Source organism: Dipteris shenzhenensis, chromosome 24 (genome assembly GCF_047967505.1).
Source record: "Dipteris shenzhenensis isolate YYH24624 ecotype China chromosome 24, Dip_SZ_1.0, whole genome shotgun sequence".
Taxonomy (NCBI): Eukaryota; Viridiplantae; Streptophyta; class Polypodiopsida; order Gleicheniales; family Dipteridaceae; genus Dipteris; species Dipteris shenzhenensis.
Window position 1 is genome coordinate 8,566,515 of NC_141619.1, and position 19,632 is coordinate 8,586,146.

The window sequence follows — 19,632 nt, forward strand, 5'->3', positions numbered from 1 at the left end:
TTTGTAGGCCAATGACTACATATGCTACAATTTTACGACCATTCTAAATTCTCTTATATTGAAATTCAGCTTCGTTATCAGTGCAGAATCTACTGATTGTGGAGTTGGATGCTCTGAAAGATATGTTTGTCTCCTGTAGTTTCCAATCCTCCCTTGAATTACAAGTAACATTTTCCATGGCCAACTTGAGACCTGGAATGGAAGAACATGCATTTCAATTGCTTATTTGAGACCCGAGATGAAGAATATGATGTTTTAATGGTTAGCTTTTCCAGGTCAGAACACTAGTTGAGACGAGGAGAATCACATTGCATCATTAAATCAATCAAACAGGCATAGAGCATGCCTAACTGCTTCACCAGCCCGGTCATCAAATTTTCTCAGATCCTCCAACAGCTTGGAAGGCTAGGCAAGTACCACAGTGACAACAAGAGAGGGGTCTTCGAAAATTGCAAGCGCATGCCTTGGCCTTAAAAAATATTTTTCAAACGTACACATGTTCTCATATCCAAAAGGTCATCTGCTAACATGCTAACTGCAGCATACCTGAATGAAGCCTGCATAGAAATTCCTCTTTCTAATGCCACAGTCCCCAGAAATACGATGGCAAAACTGTGACCCCAATGTTTAAAGCTGGTCTTTTGTTGGAGGACCACCATTTATGTTTCTATGAATTCTATCATGGATACATGAGAGTTTCAGCTCCAGGAAAAATATAATACTGTATTCTGCTGGTATGTCCTTTTGATACATGCAGTATCAAAATTAGTCAATTAGTCAATATCCCAAACATGCTAGCATGTTCCTGATTTTGCAATTTATATCCTAAATATTCACAGTTAAATTTGACAATCAGAACAGCTTGTACTGCAGAAACAGAAAGGTGTTTTATGTCCTTGGGTACCACCATGTGGAAAGAACTACCATCACAACTAAACCAGCAAGCCCAAGATGGATGATGTTCTCTGGAACACCAACCATATCAAGTCTTTTCAGATGTTGAAACAGAATCTCAAAAGGTTCTCTTGACTTGCTGTCTTGAATCTGTTAGGTCCACACAAAATTTACAATAGATCACATTAGGTATAAGCCTTTTATTGCAATTTAGGGAAGACAGAGAAGATTGAAATGACTAACATGATTCCAAAAGCAGACCTCTGTGCAGTGTGGAATTGCATCATTCTCCACCCTGAGATGTGGCTCAGCCTGCTCATTCTCGTTATAATGTTTTGCAGTGCCCGCTGTTATGTCCCTTTCTGGGATAGAATTTCCATTAGGCTCACCACGGAAGCCTATGTAAGGAGAATCTGTATGGACAGTTTCCATGACAGACCCAAAAAAGTTTGTTACCAGTACCTGCACCAGGCAAGAGCGCCACAAAAAGAGAGCACGAAAACAAGTTTCCATGAGTAGCTTGTACACTTCAATCCCTACACTAAAAGCAGATTTTATATCCACGAGATAGTCTCAAAAGATGTACTGATGTAAAAAAAGCAAACAAACAAGAGCATATTGCATGTTATCGTAGAACTGTATGGATCCGTACAATCACTTGCTCTTGACCATTTTCTGGCCATACAACGTCTCTACAGCTGCCTTTTGCAGTTTTCCTTCAGTCTTGGGGGTTTCTGCTCACCATGCAGTCATTTGAGTCTCTTTGCATCTATTCCAGCCAGCTTCAAAGCATTTAGTCTCGTTTTGTGGAACATTGGCTCAGATTTGCAACACATTGTTGTTGGATTTAAACATTGCAGTCACAATTGGGGTTTTTCTTGCATTTGCCCTCTTTTGGCACATTTGCCCTCTCCAAGATTTAAGGATTTTTGCCAAATTGCAGTCCTTTGCTCACAGATTGCCTGGTAAGGTCTTGTCCTTCGATTTCTCACATTCAGCTTGCAAGGCATTGGCCCTTGTGCTTTTGGAACTTGATTTTCAGGTCATTGGAGCATATTTGTGTATACATTGGGGCAGATTTGTGCAGAATTTTGCAGAATTGCAGGCAGATTTTGCAGGACAGAATTGTGCATCTTAGCTCAGTGTTTGAGCCGGCCTACCTGGCCTTCACATTTGCAAAGCTGTTGCTGTCATTTCGGGGTTGACATTGACAGATTTTGTGTCAGCTTTTGTGCAGCCTGCTCATTGCAGTGATACACTTGAGTCTTTGACATTTGCAGGGCACTTTCTTTTTGGGGACTTTCACTTGGCATGGCAAACCATGTGTCCTTTACAATGCTTGCCACTGAAGACAAGCTTGATGGTACCAACGATCCCATGTGGTCGTACTTGGTCCACCACTGTTGGTATCCAAGAATTTATGGAGTATTGTATCTGGATCCGCCGAGACTATACCTGTCTCTCCAGCACAGGCGTCCGCTGCCCCCGCAGGCCACTACCACTGCCACTTCTGGTTCAACAGCCACTGCTCCCGTAGTGCCTGCCACCACACCTGAACAGATACGTTGGGATCAGAGAGATGCACAGGCACATGTAGTGATCGTTGTGAATAGCAAGAGTGTTGTTATACCTCACATTCGGTCTTGCAAGACTGCCAAGGCTGCATGGGACACTTTGGTGAATCTCTATCAGATTAGGAATGAGGCTATCAGATTAGGAATGAGGCTAGGGTTGCCTATTTTGCACAGGCAATTCAATGGAGTTAAGATGAACAAAGAGGACAGCATGGATGCCTATCTCACACAGGTCAAGGATTTTAGAGAGCAGCTCATCAATATTGATGAGATTGTCCCAGATTCACAGGTAGTGTCCACAACACCTTACGCATACCAAGAATTCACTACAACCTTGAGACCAATGGCCATGGGTAACCCCCATTACCTCTTGCAAATCTCTATTTCAGTCCTTACGTGATGCTCCACAGGGAGATGCATGCTTCAGCTTTATCAATTTCAGATTCTGAGTCAGCCTGGATTTTGACAACGGTGCTTCTAAGCTCATTACCTCTTGCAAATCTCTATTTCAGTCCTTATGTGATGCTCCACAGGGGGCATTGTCCCTTATGCAAACAATGCAGCTTATCCCATGAAAGGGATTGGTTAGGTGCAGGTCACATTACTGTCAGGTGATATGGTGACAATTGTGGAAGTTTTGTATACTCCAAGTATCAAGAAGAAATTGATTTATATTTCAACCACTTCCACAAATGGCTTTAGAATTCTTTTTGACAGTCATCGTTGTGCCGTGGGTGATAACCAACACGATAACTATATTGTACTCACTAAAACGTATGACAACAGCTTGTATCACCTTGATATATTTGAATAAGAGCCTGATATAGAAGCTAATGCCATTGCTGAATTTGTGATTTCCAATACTTACTGAATGGGAAAAATGCATCGGTTTCCATTTCCAAAAGATGGGACCATTGGTGCATCCAGCATGTTGCACCTAGAAAATAGTGATGTATGCGGGCCAAGCCACGGACAGTATCACTTGGGAGCTACTCATACTATTCTGCTTTTGTGGATGACTTCGCGAGGTTTACTTTGATTTATCCCATGAAATGCAAGTCGGATGTCTTCTCTTGCTTCAAGCATTTTCTTGCCTTAGCAGAGAATGAGAGTGGGGAAAGCCTCTTGACCCTCCGCACTGACAAGGGGAGTGAATAATTATCCCAAGAGTTTTCTTATTTTAAGCAGCCTGGGGTATTATACATCAGTGCACAGTGCCAGACACTCCACAACAAAATAGACTAGAAACCCAGTATAGCTGCTTATGCTTGGGCACTGACGACGACATAAGTGTTGCTTTGCTTGCTGAGTATGTCTTCCTTTTGTTTTTCATAAAAGTTTTTGTTTACCTCTTTTTTCTTCTCTTTCATTTTCTCTTTTATATTCTTTGTAGATTTTTTATCTTTAGAACAACAAAAAATCTAAATTTGTATGATTGGAGACTTATTCCAGCCCACAGACGTGCTTTTTGGAGACAGCTCAGAGAGTCCCTTCCTTAGGCCGACACTTGGATTGTTGGAGGAGATTTCAACATGGTTGAATTCTCTGAAGACAAGTCGGGCCAGACAGAGGGTGGCCTTTCTGACAGGGAGAGAGTGGAGTGGGATAGTTTTGTTTTGCACGCTCGACTTCACGATGCAGCTCGATTGGACGACTTTCGTCACTTGGCTGACAATCTTCAGTTCTCTTGGTCCGGGGTTTTTCATGGCTCTCTTTCTTTGGTCAGACTTGACAGGTTTTATGTTGGCCAATGGGGCCAGGCCAAAGGAGGACAGATTGGGATCCGCCCGGGTTATGTTTTATCTGACCATGCTCCAGTCCTATTGCAGATTCTCCCTACCTCTCGATTGGAGAGCACAGGCTCTGTGAGAGTTCCGGACTTTGTTTTCCAGGACGCAGAGTTCGTGGAACGGTTGAGAGGGGCTTGGTTGTCAGAGGACACTCCTGTGGATCAGGGCTGGTTGATGTGGGTAGAGAGGGCTTTGGCTAGAGTCAACGACTTCAGAGATTGATTCAGAGTTTTCCTCATTCTCTTTTCAAACAGAGGGCAGCTTTCGGAGGCTCAAGAGAGACTAGAGGAGATTCAGGGCAGGAGGGCCCAGTTCAGGTTTTACTCCCAGCAGACGTTCTGGATCCAGAAGGGGGATAGATGCTCTAGAGAGTTTTTCAGGGCAGTGGGTCAGAGATACTCTTCGGACAGCCTTCGTAGACTTGTGGATGAGGCCGGGTATCTTCAGATGGACCCTCATCGTCTTGTTGAGATCACTTCCGATTTCTACTCCACTCTTTACACTGCCGATCCAATCACCGAGGAGATGATCAGAGCCAGAGAGGAGATTTGGAGCCATGTCCCCCAGATGGTCTCACACAGGATGAGTCATGTTTTGGATAGCCCACTATCACTCCTGGTGATCACGGACGCGTTACATGAGCTGCCCAGAGACAGATGCCCAAGGGAGGACGGTTTGTCGCCACTTCTTTTTAGAGCTCTTTAGGATACGATTGGGCCTCATCTACTCTCTGCCTTTTCAGAGGCTCTCGATACAGGATCTTTGGGCGAGACATTATGCACAGGTTTGATTTGTCTCATCCCGAAAGGGGGAGACAAGACACTCCTATGCAATTGGAGACCCATTACACTTCTAGGGACAGCCTACAAGATTCTAGCGAAGACCTTGGCTCTTCGCTTAAAGCCTTTGCTGCCAGATATCATCAGAGACAAATACAGGCACTTTGGGCCTTCATCTGCCTATCCAGTAGGAGCAGGAGCTTCTGGACACTGAGTTTGCTAATGACACGGCACTGACAGTCAGAGGAGATGCATATAGTCTTGCTACTGCTGCAGACTCAATTGACAAGTTTTGCCTAGCCTCAGGGGGACTTCTCAATTGGAACAAATCAAAAGGCATCTGGACTGGAGCTCAGCAGGATACCCCAGCATGGGGAGGAGACAGAGGCTTTGTGTGGATACCCAGAGGCACCTCCACGAGATATCTAGGCTTCCAAGTTGGCATTGAGGTGTCCCCGACGCAGCAGTTTGCCCCCAGTTCTTGAGAGTATCCGGAGGAAGCTAGCCTACTGGAGTACGGCTAGACTTTCTTTGGCCGGAAGAGCGCTGGTACTCAACCAGGTTCTACTAGTGACTATGTGGTACGTTGCATCATGTTGGTGCTTTCATGCTGACTCGATTCGCCAGGTGAGGAGATTGCTTCGGAACTTTCTGTGGAGTGGTGGTGATGGTTCTGAGGACACTAGGGCCAGAGCTTCATGGGATAGTATCACTTTACCCTCCTCGCAGGGAGGACTTGGGGTTCTTGATCCGAAGATGCAGAGCAGAGCCCTTTTAGTCAAACTTCTTGTTAGAGGTTTGACTCCAGGAGATCAGCCGTGGAAGCAATTCCTACTGCATTGGATTCACCAGTGCACCCCCAGAGCAGCAGGCCAGTGGGCAGGTAGAGTCAGTTGGATCTTCCTGGCGGACCAGCATTCTCAGCCTTCCTCACCACTGGTAAAAAGGCTTATTCAGATCTAGGATCTTTTTCGACAACACCTCATCAGAGCAGTTCCCTCCTCCAGAGAGAGAATTGCTCGACAGCCACTTTACCATAACCCCCTGGTTCGGTATCAGGGATCTTCCCTTGGTACAGAACTTAGGACTCCCTTGGCCAGATGGCATGCTCAAGGGGTTGTGACAGTTGGAGATTGGTTCAGGGGTGGTGTGGAGATGTCAGAGGAGGTGATCAGAGATAGACACGGGCCACTTCGACAGATTGCTGCCACCAGATTACTAATCATGAGAGCTATTCCTCAGCAGTGGAGGGATATACTCACAGATCCAGCCTATGTTCACCCCATCTCTACTTGGTCAGGTTGTTTTAGTGAGGCTGGGCTATGCATCGGAGTTCGTTTAGGACCGGCACCGTTTATCTATTTTGAGGCGGACTCCTCTCACAAATTGTATCCCACTCAGCCCTTGGATCGGCAGGAGCTCCTTTGGTAGAGAGTCAGGGTCATTGGTTGCCTGGGTAAGGAATGGGCCACAGATCCTTCCAGGTTGACCATTGCAGAGGATAGTAGATGGAGACTTCGGATTTTTTCCATCTACTTCGGATTTTTTAGGGCCGACCTCTTGCGAAGCTTGACTGGGACCCAGGTGAGTGGGCATGGCCTGCTCCGGTGGCAGGCGATTGTCCTCTTTCCTTTTTCAAGTACTCGACGAGGACAGGTTACAGGCTTCAGCAGAGAGACTCTCATCACCTACCATCTGCCTCCCAGCATTGGCGCACACAGGGACTTACTGCAGAGCTCTTGTTGAGCTACTGGACTCACTTTTGGGGCATCAGTAGAGCCAGGAAAGTCTCCTACTTTCTTTGGCTCACTATACATAGAGGCATACCTGTGGGTACTTGGCTTCAGCAGATGGGTAGACCCTCCTTGTGTATGCATTGTCAGCTTGCAGAGGAATCTAGCAAGCATTGTTTATGGAGCTGCCCCAGCTCTAGAGTGGTCTGGACAGGTATCTTCAGGTTGTTCTCACATGTTACATCCGAGTCCTTTCTCATGACATGGGGCGCTGCCCTTTGGGGGAGAGGATATGGAGCTTTTACTCTCTTTGAGTCAGAGCCAGGAGACCACGGTTTCTTCATGCGGTTTCTTCATGCAGGGTCACCAGAGACAGGGTCCCACAGAGGCCAGCATCATGGAGCCACAGGATTTGCTTTTGGTACCAGGATTCCCTGCCTACTTCAGCTGCAGGGTCAGCCTGGGAGGTCATTTCCAGCATTACCCTATGGCGGATATGGTGTTCGCGATGTTCTTTTGTTCTTGGGGGCCATTTATGCACGGAGGCTGACACTCTCGTTTCCATTTGGGCGGAGATTATCTTCACTCTCAGGAGTCAGTGGGAGCGGTGTACAGGCACCTCTTTGGCAGCTCGTGGGAGACTTATATCCTTCATGAGGACATGGGACTGCTCCTTGTTTTTTCATTTGACCCCTTTTGGGATGTCGTGGCATTTTAGACCACCACCATGGCTTTTTGCCACATTGTTGAGGCTAGGGATAGAGTACTTTCTCTCCCACCTGTTGTATGATTTGTTTTGAATGGAATATATCACTCTTTTATTTTTTTTAAAATAGAACATCTGTGGAAATGGGCATGCGCATGCTTAAGGGGAAGCCTTTGCCCAATAAATTCTAGTTGGATGCTATTATGTATGCCAAATATGTGCTCAAATGAGCACCCACTCAAGAATTGAAGACCATTACCCATGGATAGACGCAAGCCCGTAATTTCTCACATGCAAGTGTTTGGAAATCTTGCATATACATATGCACCCTCTCAACTAGGCATAAGCTGGATGATAAGGCCATCAAATGCATTTTCATTGGCTACATCTCACAAACCAAAGGAGATAGGTTGTTTCAGCCTAGCACAGGCAAGGTAATTGTCAGTAGAGACGTGGTTTTTGCTGAGCATGCAACTTCACGTTGGCTGGTCTGTAAAAAAACATCCATTAGTAGAAGCCTCTTATGTATTTGATTCCATACTTCACACATTCAGAGGACTCTTTGCAGGTACGACTCCAAATGCTTCTAGAAGTTCAAAGCCTCCCCTTGTTGCTAATGTTCAGCCTGATTTGCAAGTAATTGATAACGAGTAGGCTGTCATTAGACAACAGAAAAGAGTTCCAAGGTGGCTCTTCGATACTCTACAGGACACCAAGCAAGCTGAGCCTTTGGCTGCTCACACCAAAGGTGCACAAAAACAAATGCATGACAATAGGAATCAAAGCAACGGAAACAAATGCATGGCAACTTGCTTCATGTTGCTTTGATTCCTACTGCCTCTAATAAGGAACTTCTCTGTCAAAAGGATGCATTTGATAGTAGAGAATGGATGGATGCCATGAGAGCTGAACTTGACTCCATTCATGCGAATGGCATATGGAGTTGTGTGACTTATCAGTGTGCCATCGGCACTAAGTGGGTCTACAAATTGAAGCGGAAAGCTTATGGTAGTGTTGACCGCTACAAAGCCCACCTTGTTGCGAAAGGATATGCCCAACAAAATGGCATTGACTTTTATAAGACATCCACTCCCACTTCAGGCATTACAACCATTCGGTGTGTTATTGCTCTTGCATCTCATAGTCATTAGGAGGTCCACCAGTCGGACATTAAGACCAACTTTCCTTCATGCAGATTTATTGAAAGAGGTCTATGTCACTCAGCCTCTAGGATTAGACCAGAAGAGTGAATCAGAATTTCTGATTTTAAATCTTTATGTGGATGACATGCTTATCACTGGAACCGACATGCAGAAAATTGCAGATTTCAAAGCAAGCTTTGCAAAAATCATTTGCAATGTCAGATATGGGCAGGTTGCACTACTATTTGCGCATCTAGTTTGCTAATATTAAGGGGGGCATAATCAAGAGTCCAAATATATTGAACAGATCTTGCAGTGCTTCCAATTCAAGGATTGTAAGCTGGTTTCTACTCCATTGGAACCTAGCTCTTGTTTCTCCTCCAAAGATGGGAGTGCCCCCATTTGATGCTACACTTTGTCAGCAGGCTATGGGCTCTCTTATTTACTTATGTCATACCTAGCCTTATTTGCAATATGCCATTTACAATTAAGCAAGTACATGCACAAGCCCAGCACAAGCATTGGCAGGCAGTGAAGCGGGTATGGAGCATTTGGAGCATGCATTCATGGACAGTGATTGGGCCGGTTGTTACGACATGAGGGTGTCTCACAATGGCCACTATTTCATGCTTGGCTCTTCATGCATTTCTTGGTTCAGCAATAAGCAACCTACAATTGCTACTTCAAGCTGTGAAGCTGAGTACAAAGCAGCCTTCACAGTCACTGTAGAGTGTGTTTGGCTTTGTAAGTTACTTGCAGATCTTGATGTCGCTAGACCTCCACTTCCATCATCTACACTGATAGCCAGAGTGCTTTGTCCGTAGCGTGTAATCCTATCTTCCATGCGTGTACCAAGCACATTGAGGTGCACTATCATTATGTTTGAGAATACCTATCAACTGCGGGTATACAGTTGTCCTACGTTGGATACCTTAGCAGATCTCTTCACAAAGGCTCTAGCACGACCCAAGTTTGAGGCTTTTAGACATGCCTTACACTTGGCACCATTTTATTACATGATGTTGATCTCTGTACTATCATAGGTTGACATATCCACCATCTTGGACAAATATGTGCAACCATGATATAGATTCCAAGTATACCTGAGATGTATCCAACATACTTCAGCCATACCATGGAGGGGGGGTTGTCAGCACTTAGCCCTAGTATGGCCTTGTAGGCTAGTTAGGACATTTGCTCCTAGACTTGGTCAACCCGTTGATGCGGCCATACAATGGCTACACTTGTACTTTCTTCATTATTCATCTATCAGTACTCTTGTTTGCTCAGGTGTTGCTTGCTCTCTTGCATTCCATTGCTCCCTGCACCCAACAATATGAGGTGGATGGCCATGTGGCAATCAATGACTATGGTGGCATATCTGTCCATGGCAATCGGGTATACTGGTGTGGCAGGTCGTCCTTTTAGTCACCCATGTTTTCTTGCTAGATTGGCCTCTAGTAGGCCTCGGATGGATGATAAAAGGGAGAGTTGCACTCCCCTATCCATAGCAAACCCAAGGTCTACTCTCAAGTTTCGGACACACAGATGGTTTGCAGGATGGGGATAACAAATGGTCATACTTCACCATTTCGGTATACCCTTGAGGTTCCATCCGTTCCGCTCATTGAGGACAGTTCAAAGTATCTTCACACAAGCTACAAGTTGAGAAAGGGGGGGCAAAGGGCATCCCACGTGAGAGACGGATCCACACTTTATGTGATATGCAAGAGACCGAGACAGAGGATTATTTTGCATTCGAATTCTCGGTGTACTATGAGATCCATGGACGGCATAAATGCCTTTTCAGCATCATTTTTTGCCCACTCAAAGAGTTTCTGGCACACCCTAATCAAAGACATGTGGCGATTTTCCTCCTCAATACCCAAAGACAGAGAGAAAAGCTCATACAAGCTCAAAGGAGAGCATAGGACAGGCCTTTAGAGCCCCATCTCAGAGGACAATCACAGACTTCTTCTCCGATGACCCAAGCCATGGGTAGCAAGGGACTAGACATAGCAAAGAGCCAGAGTGCACATCCGGACAAACTCAACCTCGGGTGGACACTTGCATGAGGACAACAAATATCTCCTCTCTACTATTGGACGTGGGGAGACAAACCACGAGAGGGGCAACGGCACTTGTCCGACGAGGAGCTTCCTCAAGGAAGCTACAAAGGAGGGAGGGACCCAAACAATCTACAGAGTAGTGATCCATAACTGATTTTCTTTCCCTCAAGTCCAAGTTGCTACTGTATGGCAATAACATTTCCATTTGTTGTGGTGTGTTGCCCTATGGACAATTTCTTAAGTAAAATTTTCAAGTCCACTAATATGGCAGAAACATATATCTAGATGAATCCAAGAACGTGCCCAAACTTATCCTTTTTACAAAAAACAAAGAACTATGGTTTCGACCTCTTCCATTATCTACAGAAATTCCTAATAGAGGATCCCATCTCCTCCCCTCTATCCTCAGACCATGGTCTTTTTTTTGGGATTCCCTTCATTCTAGGGGGAATCTGTGAATTGCTTACAGTTGTATGTGTTGACGTTTACTGTCCAAATTGCAGTGATTTAATGGATATATAAGTCATCAAGTATACACACAGATTTTAGACTAGGGGAACTCAAGTTAATCAAAGACATATACCTTTGTAATACTAGAACATGTCCAATCATACAAATTTAGATTTTTTGTTGTTCTAAAGACCAAAAATCTTCACAGAATATAAAAGAGAAAATGAAAAAGAAGAAAAAAGAGGTAAACAAAAACTTTTATGAAAAACAAAAGGAAGACATACTTAGCAAGCAAAGCAACACTTATGTCGTCATCAATGTCCAAGCATAAGCAGCTATAATGGGTTTCAAAAGACCCCCAGAGTCTCTTGGGCAAACCCGGTGCTTACTAAAATACATCAAATAAACAAAAGAGAAAGAAAACAAGAAATAAAGAAGAAAGGAAGAAGGTGACTAAGCAAAAATAAACAAGCAAATCAAGAAACAAAATCTTCCAAAAAACAGGAAAAAAATCTCTCTCTCTCTCTCTCTCTCTCTCTCTCTCTTATATTTAAAACATAAAAGCTAAATGGACCCTTTACACTTATGTATCGCTTCCTACAAATAGGCAAAATTACATTCCTAACTTAGAAAGCACAAGCATACTCAATCAAAATCTCTTCTGAAACTAAAAGAAAAATGGGCTATTCAGCTTTGGTAATTTAAAGACAGGCTTAAATAACCAAACATGGCACCATAAAGCTTCCACAAACTAAATATGATTGACTTCAAGATAACTACTTCCACTCTGAGCAACATAATTACAACCATGCATAGACAAGTGCATAACACCACAGATCACAAGCTTTCAGGCACGTCACTTAAGGGAGAGTACTTGACAATGATCAACACCAGTAAAAATCACAATCGAATCCAATCCTTTTTTCTCATTCAATAGAAACACTGCAATTAATTGGAGTCCTTGCTTTCTTTCAAGCAACAAAATAGACTCCACAAAATAGAGCACTCCCCAGACCATACAATAAAAGTTAACAAAGATTTCAAAGCTGACCCTCTGAAGAGAACTGACCGAAATAGCTGGACCATGTCCCCCTTTAAAAAACGAGCTATCCTTCCCCTTGTTGCAACAGATCATACTTTTGAATTCGGGAGTCAAAAGGGACAAAATATCCAGCTTACCTCATCTAACGAACGGCTGAACAGGTCAACTCGATAATGGGCATGCGACATAAGCAGGGTTGGATTGTACGATTGAAAAAGTCTGAACAATATACAGGAAAAAGTCAATGGATCATTGGTCAGACCCTAAATGCATTTTTTTAAAAGTAGTTGAATTTTCTCAGCTCAGGCAAACATAGTAACATTCCTCAAAAGGCATGTGTTGATGAACCTTTCACAGTTACTACAGACATGATCTACATATAAGGTAAAAAAGATAATCCCTTTACAAGTCTTGCTAAAACTTGGTTCCAAGAAATAAGATCTTTCCCACACATTGGAACAAAAGTTTCCACTGCTGGCACAAATGTGAAGTGATTTCAACTACCACATACTTGACATAACATATTTGTTTCAACATCAACACCAATTGAGAAAAGTAGCAGCTAAACAATACTGGATGAGGGAAGAGTTGCTATAGATGTCAAGGTTTTCAAAAAAGGCCAATGTGTAAAAGGTAAACCGATCCACAACCGACACTCCAACCTGAGGTAAAGGTACAAAAAGTATATATAAGTATTCAATTCTATACCATAAATATGTGATGACCTCTCTCTCTCTCTCTCTCTCTCTCTCTCACACACACACATGCACACGCACGCACGTGCACTGTGACATGCACACATGTGCATGTGTGTGTGCGTGCACGTGCACGTGCATGTGCACATGCACAATCCTTCCCCCACACAAATATATATATATGGAGGCAGCCACATGCTTGCACAACATGTACAAATATACACAACCCACAAAACACGTTGCACACACTAGACTATGTATAAAACACCAATGCATAAATGCTTTCATACATGCATAAACGAAGTAAATGCATCCACACTTGCTTGCATGAAGTGCATGTACATACATGCATATCTACATTCATACATATATAGGGGCACATACACATATACAACATGCTTGTGCCTACACACGCACGCACACGTGTGTGTGCTTGCATACCTGACCCGACGTGTGTATGTATGCATGCAAGAATATGAGTGTGCATGTGCATGTGTACGCCGACGTGCATGGAAATGCATGCGTGACCAAGTAAGAACTTGAATCCATAATTACCTCAGCATCAAGATGATGAGAATATGAGTTTTCTCCCTTCCGGCTACTACCAATTGCCAATACTCCTGGTGAGTATAGCTGTAAAAAATCATTAAGCAGCCTTATGAGATCATTATGTTTCAAAAAATAAGATAAATTTGACAATACCTTTTAAAATCCTCACATGTTCCTTTTTCAGAACCGAAATGCAAGCATGAAAGGCAGCATTCACAAAATTATTTTTAGCTAATACTAATATGTAGTTTTTATTTGAGCCAACTTTCCTACCTAAACTCCATTGTCATGCGCCAAGTATGGTCAACTAACTGCTATATAAAGGTCATATTTAAGAACATTCTAGACACATTGCCACTTTGGACAACAAGTGTATACTCGGTACAACTTATCTCAATGTTTTGTGGCACGATGGTTGTAGTCTTTTTTAACGTTTCAGGCACATCCTCATTGGATTTGTTCGTATCCACAAAAAGCCAAGGTTTATTCCCAAATCTACACAATAAACACTTAATTCTACTAGATCTCATTGCATTGAACCAGTATAGTCATAAACTTTAATGCTTCCCCCCCCCTACCATCCGGGATGATCTCGAGCCTTCCCTTTCCACGAACTTTGATGGTAGACCTGTAACTAATGTAGACATCGTTGACCTTGGGCTTGAAGTCTTGGAACCCTATCGTGGATGGAGACATGTGCCGAACGGCACCACTATCCAAGATTCACTCCCTGGAATCACCAACCTTCAGGGCAACCCCCTCTCCTGCGGAAGAAGTCAAAGAATCCAAGATCTGCAGATGTATAAAGACTGGAGCGATAGCTATTCTAGACGATACCCTTTCCTTAACACTTCCTCCAGTATTGACCTTTCTGTCCACAATGGTTGCACGTACATTTCACCTTCAATGCTTCCTTCTCTGCATCAAACTTCTTCTTTGAGGAGGTAGAAAAGTTATACTTTCCTTTGCTCCAACCTTTGTTCTCCAAGGCAGCCAATGCCTCTGCACCTTCTCTTGATCAAGTACCATAGGCACGAGTTCTTCCCACGTGAGAGTGTTCAACCTCCCACTTGTGACCAGGGAAGAACTTGTTGATGTGTTTCCGCATCGTAGCAAACATGGCGAGATTCAGCACTCTCATCTGTACCTCTAGAGATACCCTCTTCAACGATTGTAGAGTGACGCCAAATGCTCACATATGCCTTTCGATAGCATCATATGCTTGATGTGATTGATGACCTAAGTAGTATGATTCAAGAAAATCAAAGATTGCACACGTGCATTTACCCTTTCCCAAAGCTGATCCAAACCCTCAGCATTCCTCTACTGAAGAAAGGAAAGGGTTTCATCAAGTGGATCGGGCTTTGCAACTTCCCGAGGACAAAGTCTACTAGGTCGTAGGACTGCAAAACCAATTTGTTGCCATCCAACTACCAGTCCACTGGAAAGGTCGGTAAGATGGGGATCTTGGCATGCTTCTTAGCCATCTTAGAGGGGAGGGTGGGTGAAACCGGCCTCTAATCACTCAGAGGGCAGCGGAACTAAACCTTTAATCACTTCAGCACTTATTTACATCTCACAAAGCATATATCACAACTATTAACCATTGCATGATCACCATTTGGCATTTACCCATTTGTTCACAAACAAAACCACTGAAAAAGGGATGGAGGCTAGCATGCCCCTGCTCAACAAACATAGACAAGTGCACCCAATTGGCCCCAAACATCGTGGCGCCCCTTTCGGTATTTCTTTATATTTCACAGTGAAATGATTACAAGTTGCATCTAGGAGACCTTCCCTGCAATTGAGCACGCAGCCCCAATTCACTAAGCCTTCGCAAGGCTTTCAAGCATAGAACACCATCACATAAGTGCACTTAACCCATAGGCTCAACCCAAAGGCATTCTCTTTTCCGAGTGCAATTCCATTGGCTGTCCAGATGCAATCACACTGCACCCCAGCTGCACTCTCTTTGAGTGTTCCAGATGGCATTCACAAAGCTTTTCAAAGCTCCAAAATAAAATCAGCAAAGTACCCAACCAAAGAATGACTCATGTAGCACTGCTTGGGCACCTATGAACCAAGAAAGAGGCGGCACACGAGGCCAACCAATAGCTTATGGCAAAAAGAAATTGCAGCAACAAAATCACAACTCACCAAGCCCTAAAAACTCAAACCAAGTCCTCAATCGCCAAGAGGACATAGTAGCCAATGCCCAATTCCATTCTCAGCCAAAGAGGAGTGCAAAGGCATGAAGAAAGAGCATTTACAAGAGCCGACCAACAAGAATTCCACTGAAAAATGCGAAAAGAAGCACTTCTATCGCGAAGAAGTGGGAGTTCTTGGGCTCAAAAGAAGCGTGCTTCAGAGAGGAATGCATTGAGAAGGTTTTGGAGAAGTTTCACCATCGAAAAATCCTCCAAAATTGAGAAAAACCAGTCAACCAGCACGTCGGACCACTCGAAATTCAACAGAAAGCTATAGCTTTGCAAGAGGAGAGGCCCAGGAGGCTGTAGAAGCAAAAAGGTCCAGAAAAAGCCACTTTTGCAAATTCAACCAGCAAAAGAAGTGCTTAGCTCTGCCCGTTCTACCAAACGCACAGAGGGAAAAGCATATCACTGCGAAGGGGAGGCAGAGGGGAAGCCATCGGGTCAAACGGGAGTCGAGGAATCCAAACGGGTGAGGAGTTATGAAGAAAAACGGAATTCAGCTGAAGGAGGCTGAAAAACCATTCCAAAATCTCAACAAAGGGAGAAGATGAGAGAGAAAACCACACACATGAAGTTTATAAGACCCAGGAAAGTCCAAGATTGGCAAAGGAGCATGTAGAAGACACTAGAGCCACCTGGAACTCTAGGGGGGCCACTGAAGGTACATGGCCCTCTAGGGAGCCCATTAAAAATGCCACATCATCATTTTTGAACAACCACTCTTTTAATTTCTTGGAATGCCTTTGGGCCTAGGGATTAATTACGCTTATGTGCTAGGCACCATGCTGCGTTTAAGTACACATTATTAAGCCCACGCTTGGACTTTTAAAACCAAAGTTATCACAGTCTTGTAGTACATTAAAATACTTAGAATTTCACGCCCTTGTGACATACCCCTCTCTTGAAACAGCAAACCACAGTTTTCTGCCCCAAAACACAGGAGCGAGCATGAAATATAGCATAAAAGAGTATACAAGAAAGCCGCAGCTATAGTATACAGAGATAGTGAAAATATGGCTAGAAGAGGCATGCATCCATCCATATACACTGCTCAAAATCTATGTGATCCTCGGCGATCAATAGTCAAGATGCATCAATATCATGAAGTCTCACAGCAGAATTACTATCAGCTCAGTATCTCGGATGAAACATACAGTGTCATCAAGCGACCTCATGAAATCACAGTGAGCCCGTCTGTACTGAGGGAGTGGAGGTGCTACCCCTCTCTCGAACACTAGGTAATACTCCAGACGCTCGCTTTGCTGAACTACCTGTAGGAGCCCGGACCGCAATCGGCTCTAACTAGAAAGCATCAAGGTAAAGATGCAATATCCCAAGTGAATCTACCAGTTCACCTCCTCCATCCATTTCGCATCAAGTGATGGGTAATTTTGAAATTTTACCAAGTAGCGACGGATAACTTTACCCTCGAGCTTTCTATCTCTATGTGCCAGAATCTGCTCTGGGACCAGAAGTTCATCCTGTTCTTCCACTTTAGGCTGCACCTCATCAGATAAATCCTCACGAATATCTCCATGATATTGCTTTAACAAGCTCACATGAAAGGCATTATGTATCTTCCAATGCGGAGGCAACTTCAGCTTCTAAGCTACCTCGTTTATCTTTTCAGAAACCTAGAAAGGACCATAGTAACGCATATTCAATTTTGTGTACAACCTTTCCTTGCCTTTCTTATATTTCAACCTTGCCTTCTAAAAACACAGCAAAACCCAATCACCTTCTGTGAATACCAATTCTCTACGGTGCTTATCTGCTGCTCTTTTTTGCTTGTCCTGACTTCTTTGCAAGACATATTTGATCTTCTTGTAAGCCTCTTCAAGGCTTTCCACAAAACGATCAGCTTCGAGTAACGCATGTTCAGCTTTGTGTACAACCTTTCCTTGCCTTTCTTATTTTTCAGCCTTACCTTCTGAAAACGCAGCAAAACCGAATCACCTTCTGTGAATACCAATTCCCTGCGGTGCTTATCTGCTGCTCTTTTCTGCTTGTCCTAACTTCTTTGCAAGGCATATTTAATCTTCTTGTAAGCCTCTTCAAGGCTTTCCACAAAACGATCAGCTTCGAAGATTTTCTCTTTTGTATGCAAAATGGGAGGTATCTTCCTGGCAACTTCCACTATTTCAAAAGGTGCTTTACCTGTGGATGTGTGCACCGTATTATCGTAAGCATATTCCAGCAAAGGCAAATAATGCTCCCATTTGCTTTTGTGGTCTGAGACATAGCATTTGAATATCCAAGATGGTAGAGTTTTCCTGCTCCGATTGTCCATCAGACTGAGGGTGAAAAGATGACGAAAAATTCAGCATAGTGCCCATATTTTCAAACAGCCCTCTCCAAAAGAGGCTGGTCATCTTCGGATCTCTATCACTGATTATGGATTCAAGCATCCCATGATACTTGAAGACATGCTGCAGAAACAATTTGGCCATTTGATCTGCTGTAATTTTCTTTCTTACTGGCACAAAGTGGGCTTGTTTACTAAACCTGCAAATTATTGTCCACAATCCATCATGTCCAGTAGGAGTACGTGGAAGATCAAACATAAAATCCATAGCTATGCTTTGCCATGGTCTATCCGGAATCGGCAAAGGGTGTAACAACCCAGGTGCCTTCTGCCTGTCAAACTTTACTTTCTGACAAACCATGCATGTTCTCACATATTCTTCCACATCTTTCCTCAAAGATGGCCAATAAAAGTATTGCTCCACTACTGTAATTGTTGCTGTAATTCCCCTATGTCCTGCATATGGAGGAGCATGACTTTCTGTCGCATCTGATCAGTGACACAGAGTCGTCCATGCATCAAAATGAAACCCTCTTTCAACATATAGTGATCATGCCTTTGACCATCAGAAAGCTTATCATAAATAGTTGAAAATTCAGCATCATTAACATACTGATTTTTCATCACATCTAACACATTGTTGTAAGCAATGCTCACTGCTGAAACATTGGGTTTCTTGGAGACTGCTTCAGGCTGTGGTTTCTTGGAAAGTGCATCAGCCACGACATTTTTGTTACCCGGCACATGTACAATTTGAAAATGAAACATTGAGAGGAAGTTAGCCCATCTCATGTGCTTTTCAGATAATTTTCTCTGCGTGAGAAAATATCTAAGTGACTGATGATCTGTCTGCACATAAAAATCAGCTCCAAGAAGGTAATGTTTCCATGTGGTCAAAGGATGTATCACTGCTAACATTTCCTTCTTGTATGTCTGCAAGTACAATTCAGCATCTTTGAGAACTCTACTCTCATATGCAACCACTCTGCCATCTTGCATCAAAGTGCCTCCTATGTTGTTCCCACATGCATCACAAGTTACAGCAAAGGGTTTTGCAAGATCTAGCAAGATAATAACGGGTTTAGAACACAACTTTTGCTTCAGCTCTTCAAAAGCTGCATGTTCCTTTGGTCCCCACCAAAACGGTACAGCTTTCTTCTCTAAAGCATGCAAGGGAGAAGCAATTTCTGCAAAGTACTTTATAAACCTCCAATAGTATGAACACAACCCAAGAAAGCTTTTGACTTCATGCAGATTTTTCAGAATTAGCCAACTCCTTATGGCCTCAACCTTTGCAGGATCCATCTTGACTCCATCCTTTGACACTATATGACCGAGAAAATGAATCTCATGCATAAAGAACTCACTTTTCTTGGTGTTTATTAACAGCTTGTGTCTTTTCAACTCTTGAAACACAATAGTGCTCCTGCTCATTTTTAGAGAACACAATGATGTCATCGAAGAAAGTGCCCACAAACTTTTTGTGTGCTCTAAAAATTCTGTCCATCATTCTATTGAAAGTGGCAGGTGTATTAGTCAAACCAAAAGGCATCACAAGGAACTCATATAAGCCAAATGAAGTGCACAAGGCAGTCTTGTAGACATCTTCAGGCCGTATCCTTATCTGATGGTATCCACTTTTAGGGTCTATACAACTGAACATTGAGGAACCTTCCAACCGATCCAATATA

The 19,632-nt window shown here is 43.4% G+C and overlaps 1 protein-coding gene across 2 annotated transcripts in view; it reads right to left on the reverse strand.

The window, feature by feature from the left end:
• Nucleotides 1-439: 439 nt before the first annotated feature.
• Nucleotides 440-19,632, reverse strand: part of LOC147886166 (Peptidase C13 family) — a 45,190-nt gene continuing 25,997 nt past the window's right edge. For both annotated transcript variants that reach the window (XM_087395378.1, XM_087395379.1), the window contains exons 6-10: nucleotides 13,430-13,507; nucleotides 12,753-12,841; nucleotides 12,317-12,398; nucleotides 1,156-1,356; nucleotides 440-1,044 (exon numbers count right to left, since the gene is read on the reverse strand). In XM_087395378.1, coding sequence (XP_087251504.1) covers nucleotides 889-1,044; nucleotides 1,156-1,356; nucleotides 12,317-12,398; nucleotides 12,753-12,841; nucleotides 13,430-13,507 — 606 coding nt within the window. In that variant the 3' untranslated portion in view covers nucleotides 440-888. The remainder of the gene's footprint in view (nucleotides 1,045-1,155; nucleotides 1,357-12,316; nucleotides 12,399-12,752; nucleotides 12,842-13,429; nucleotides 13,508-19,632) is intronic.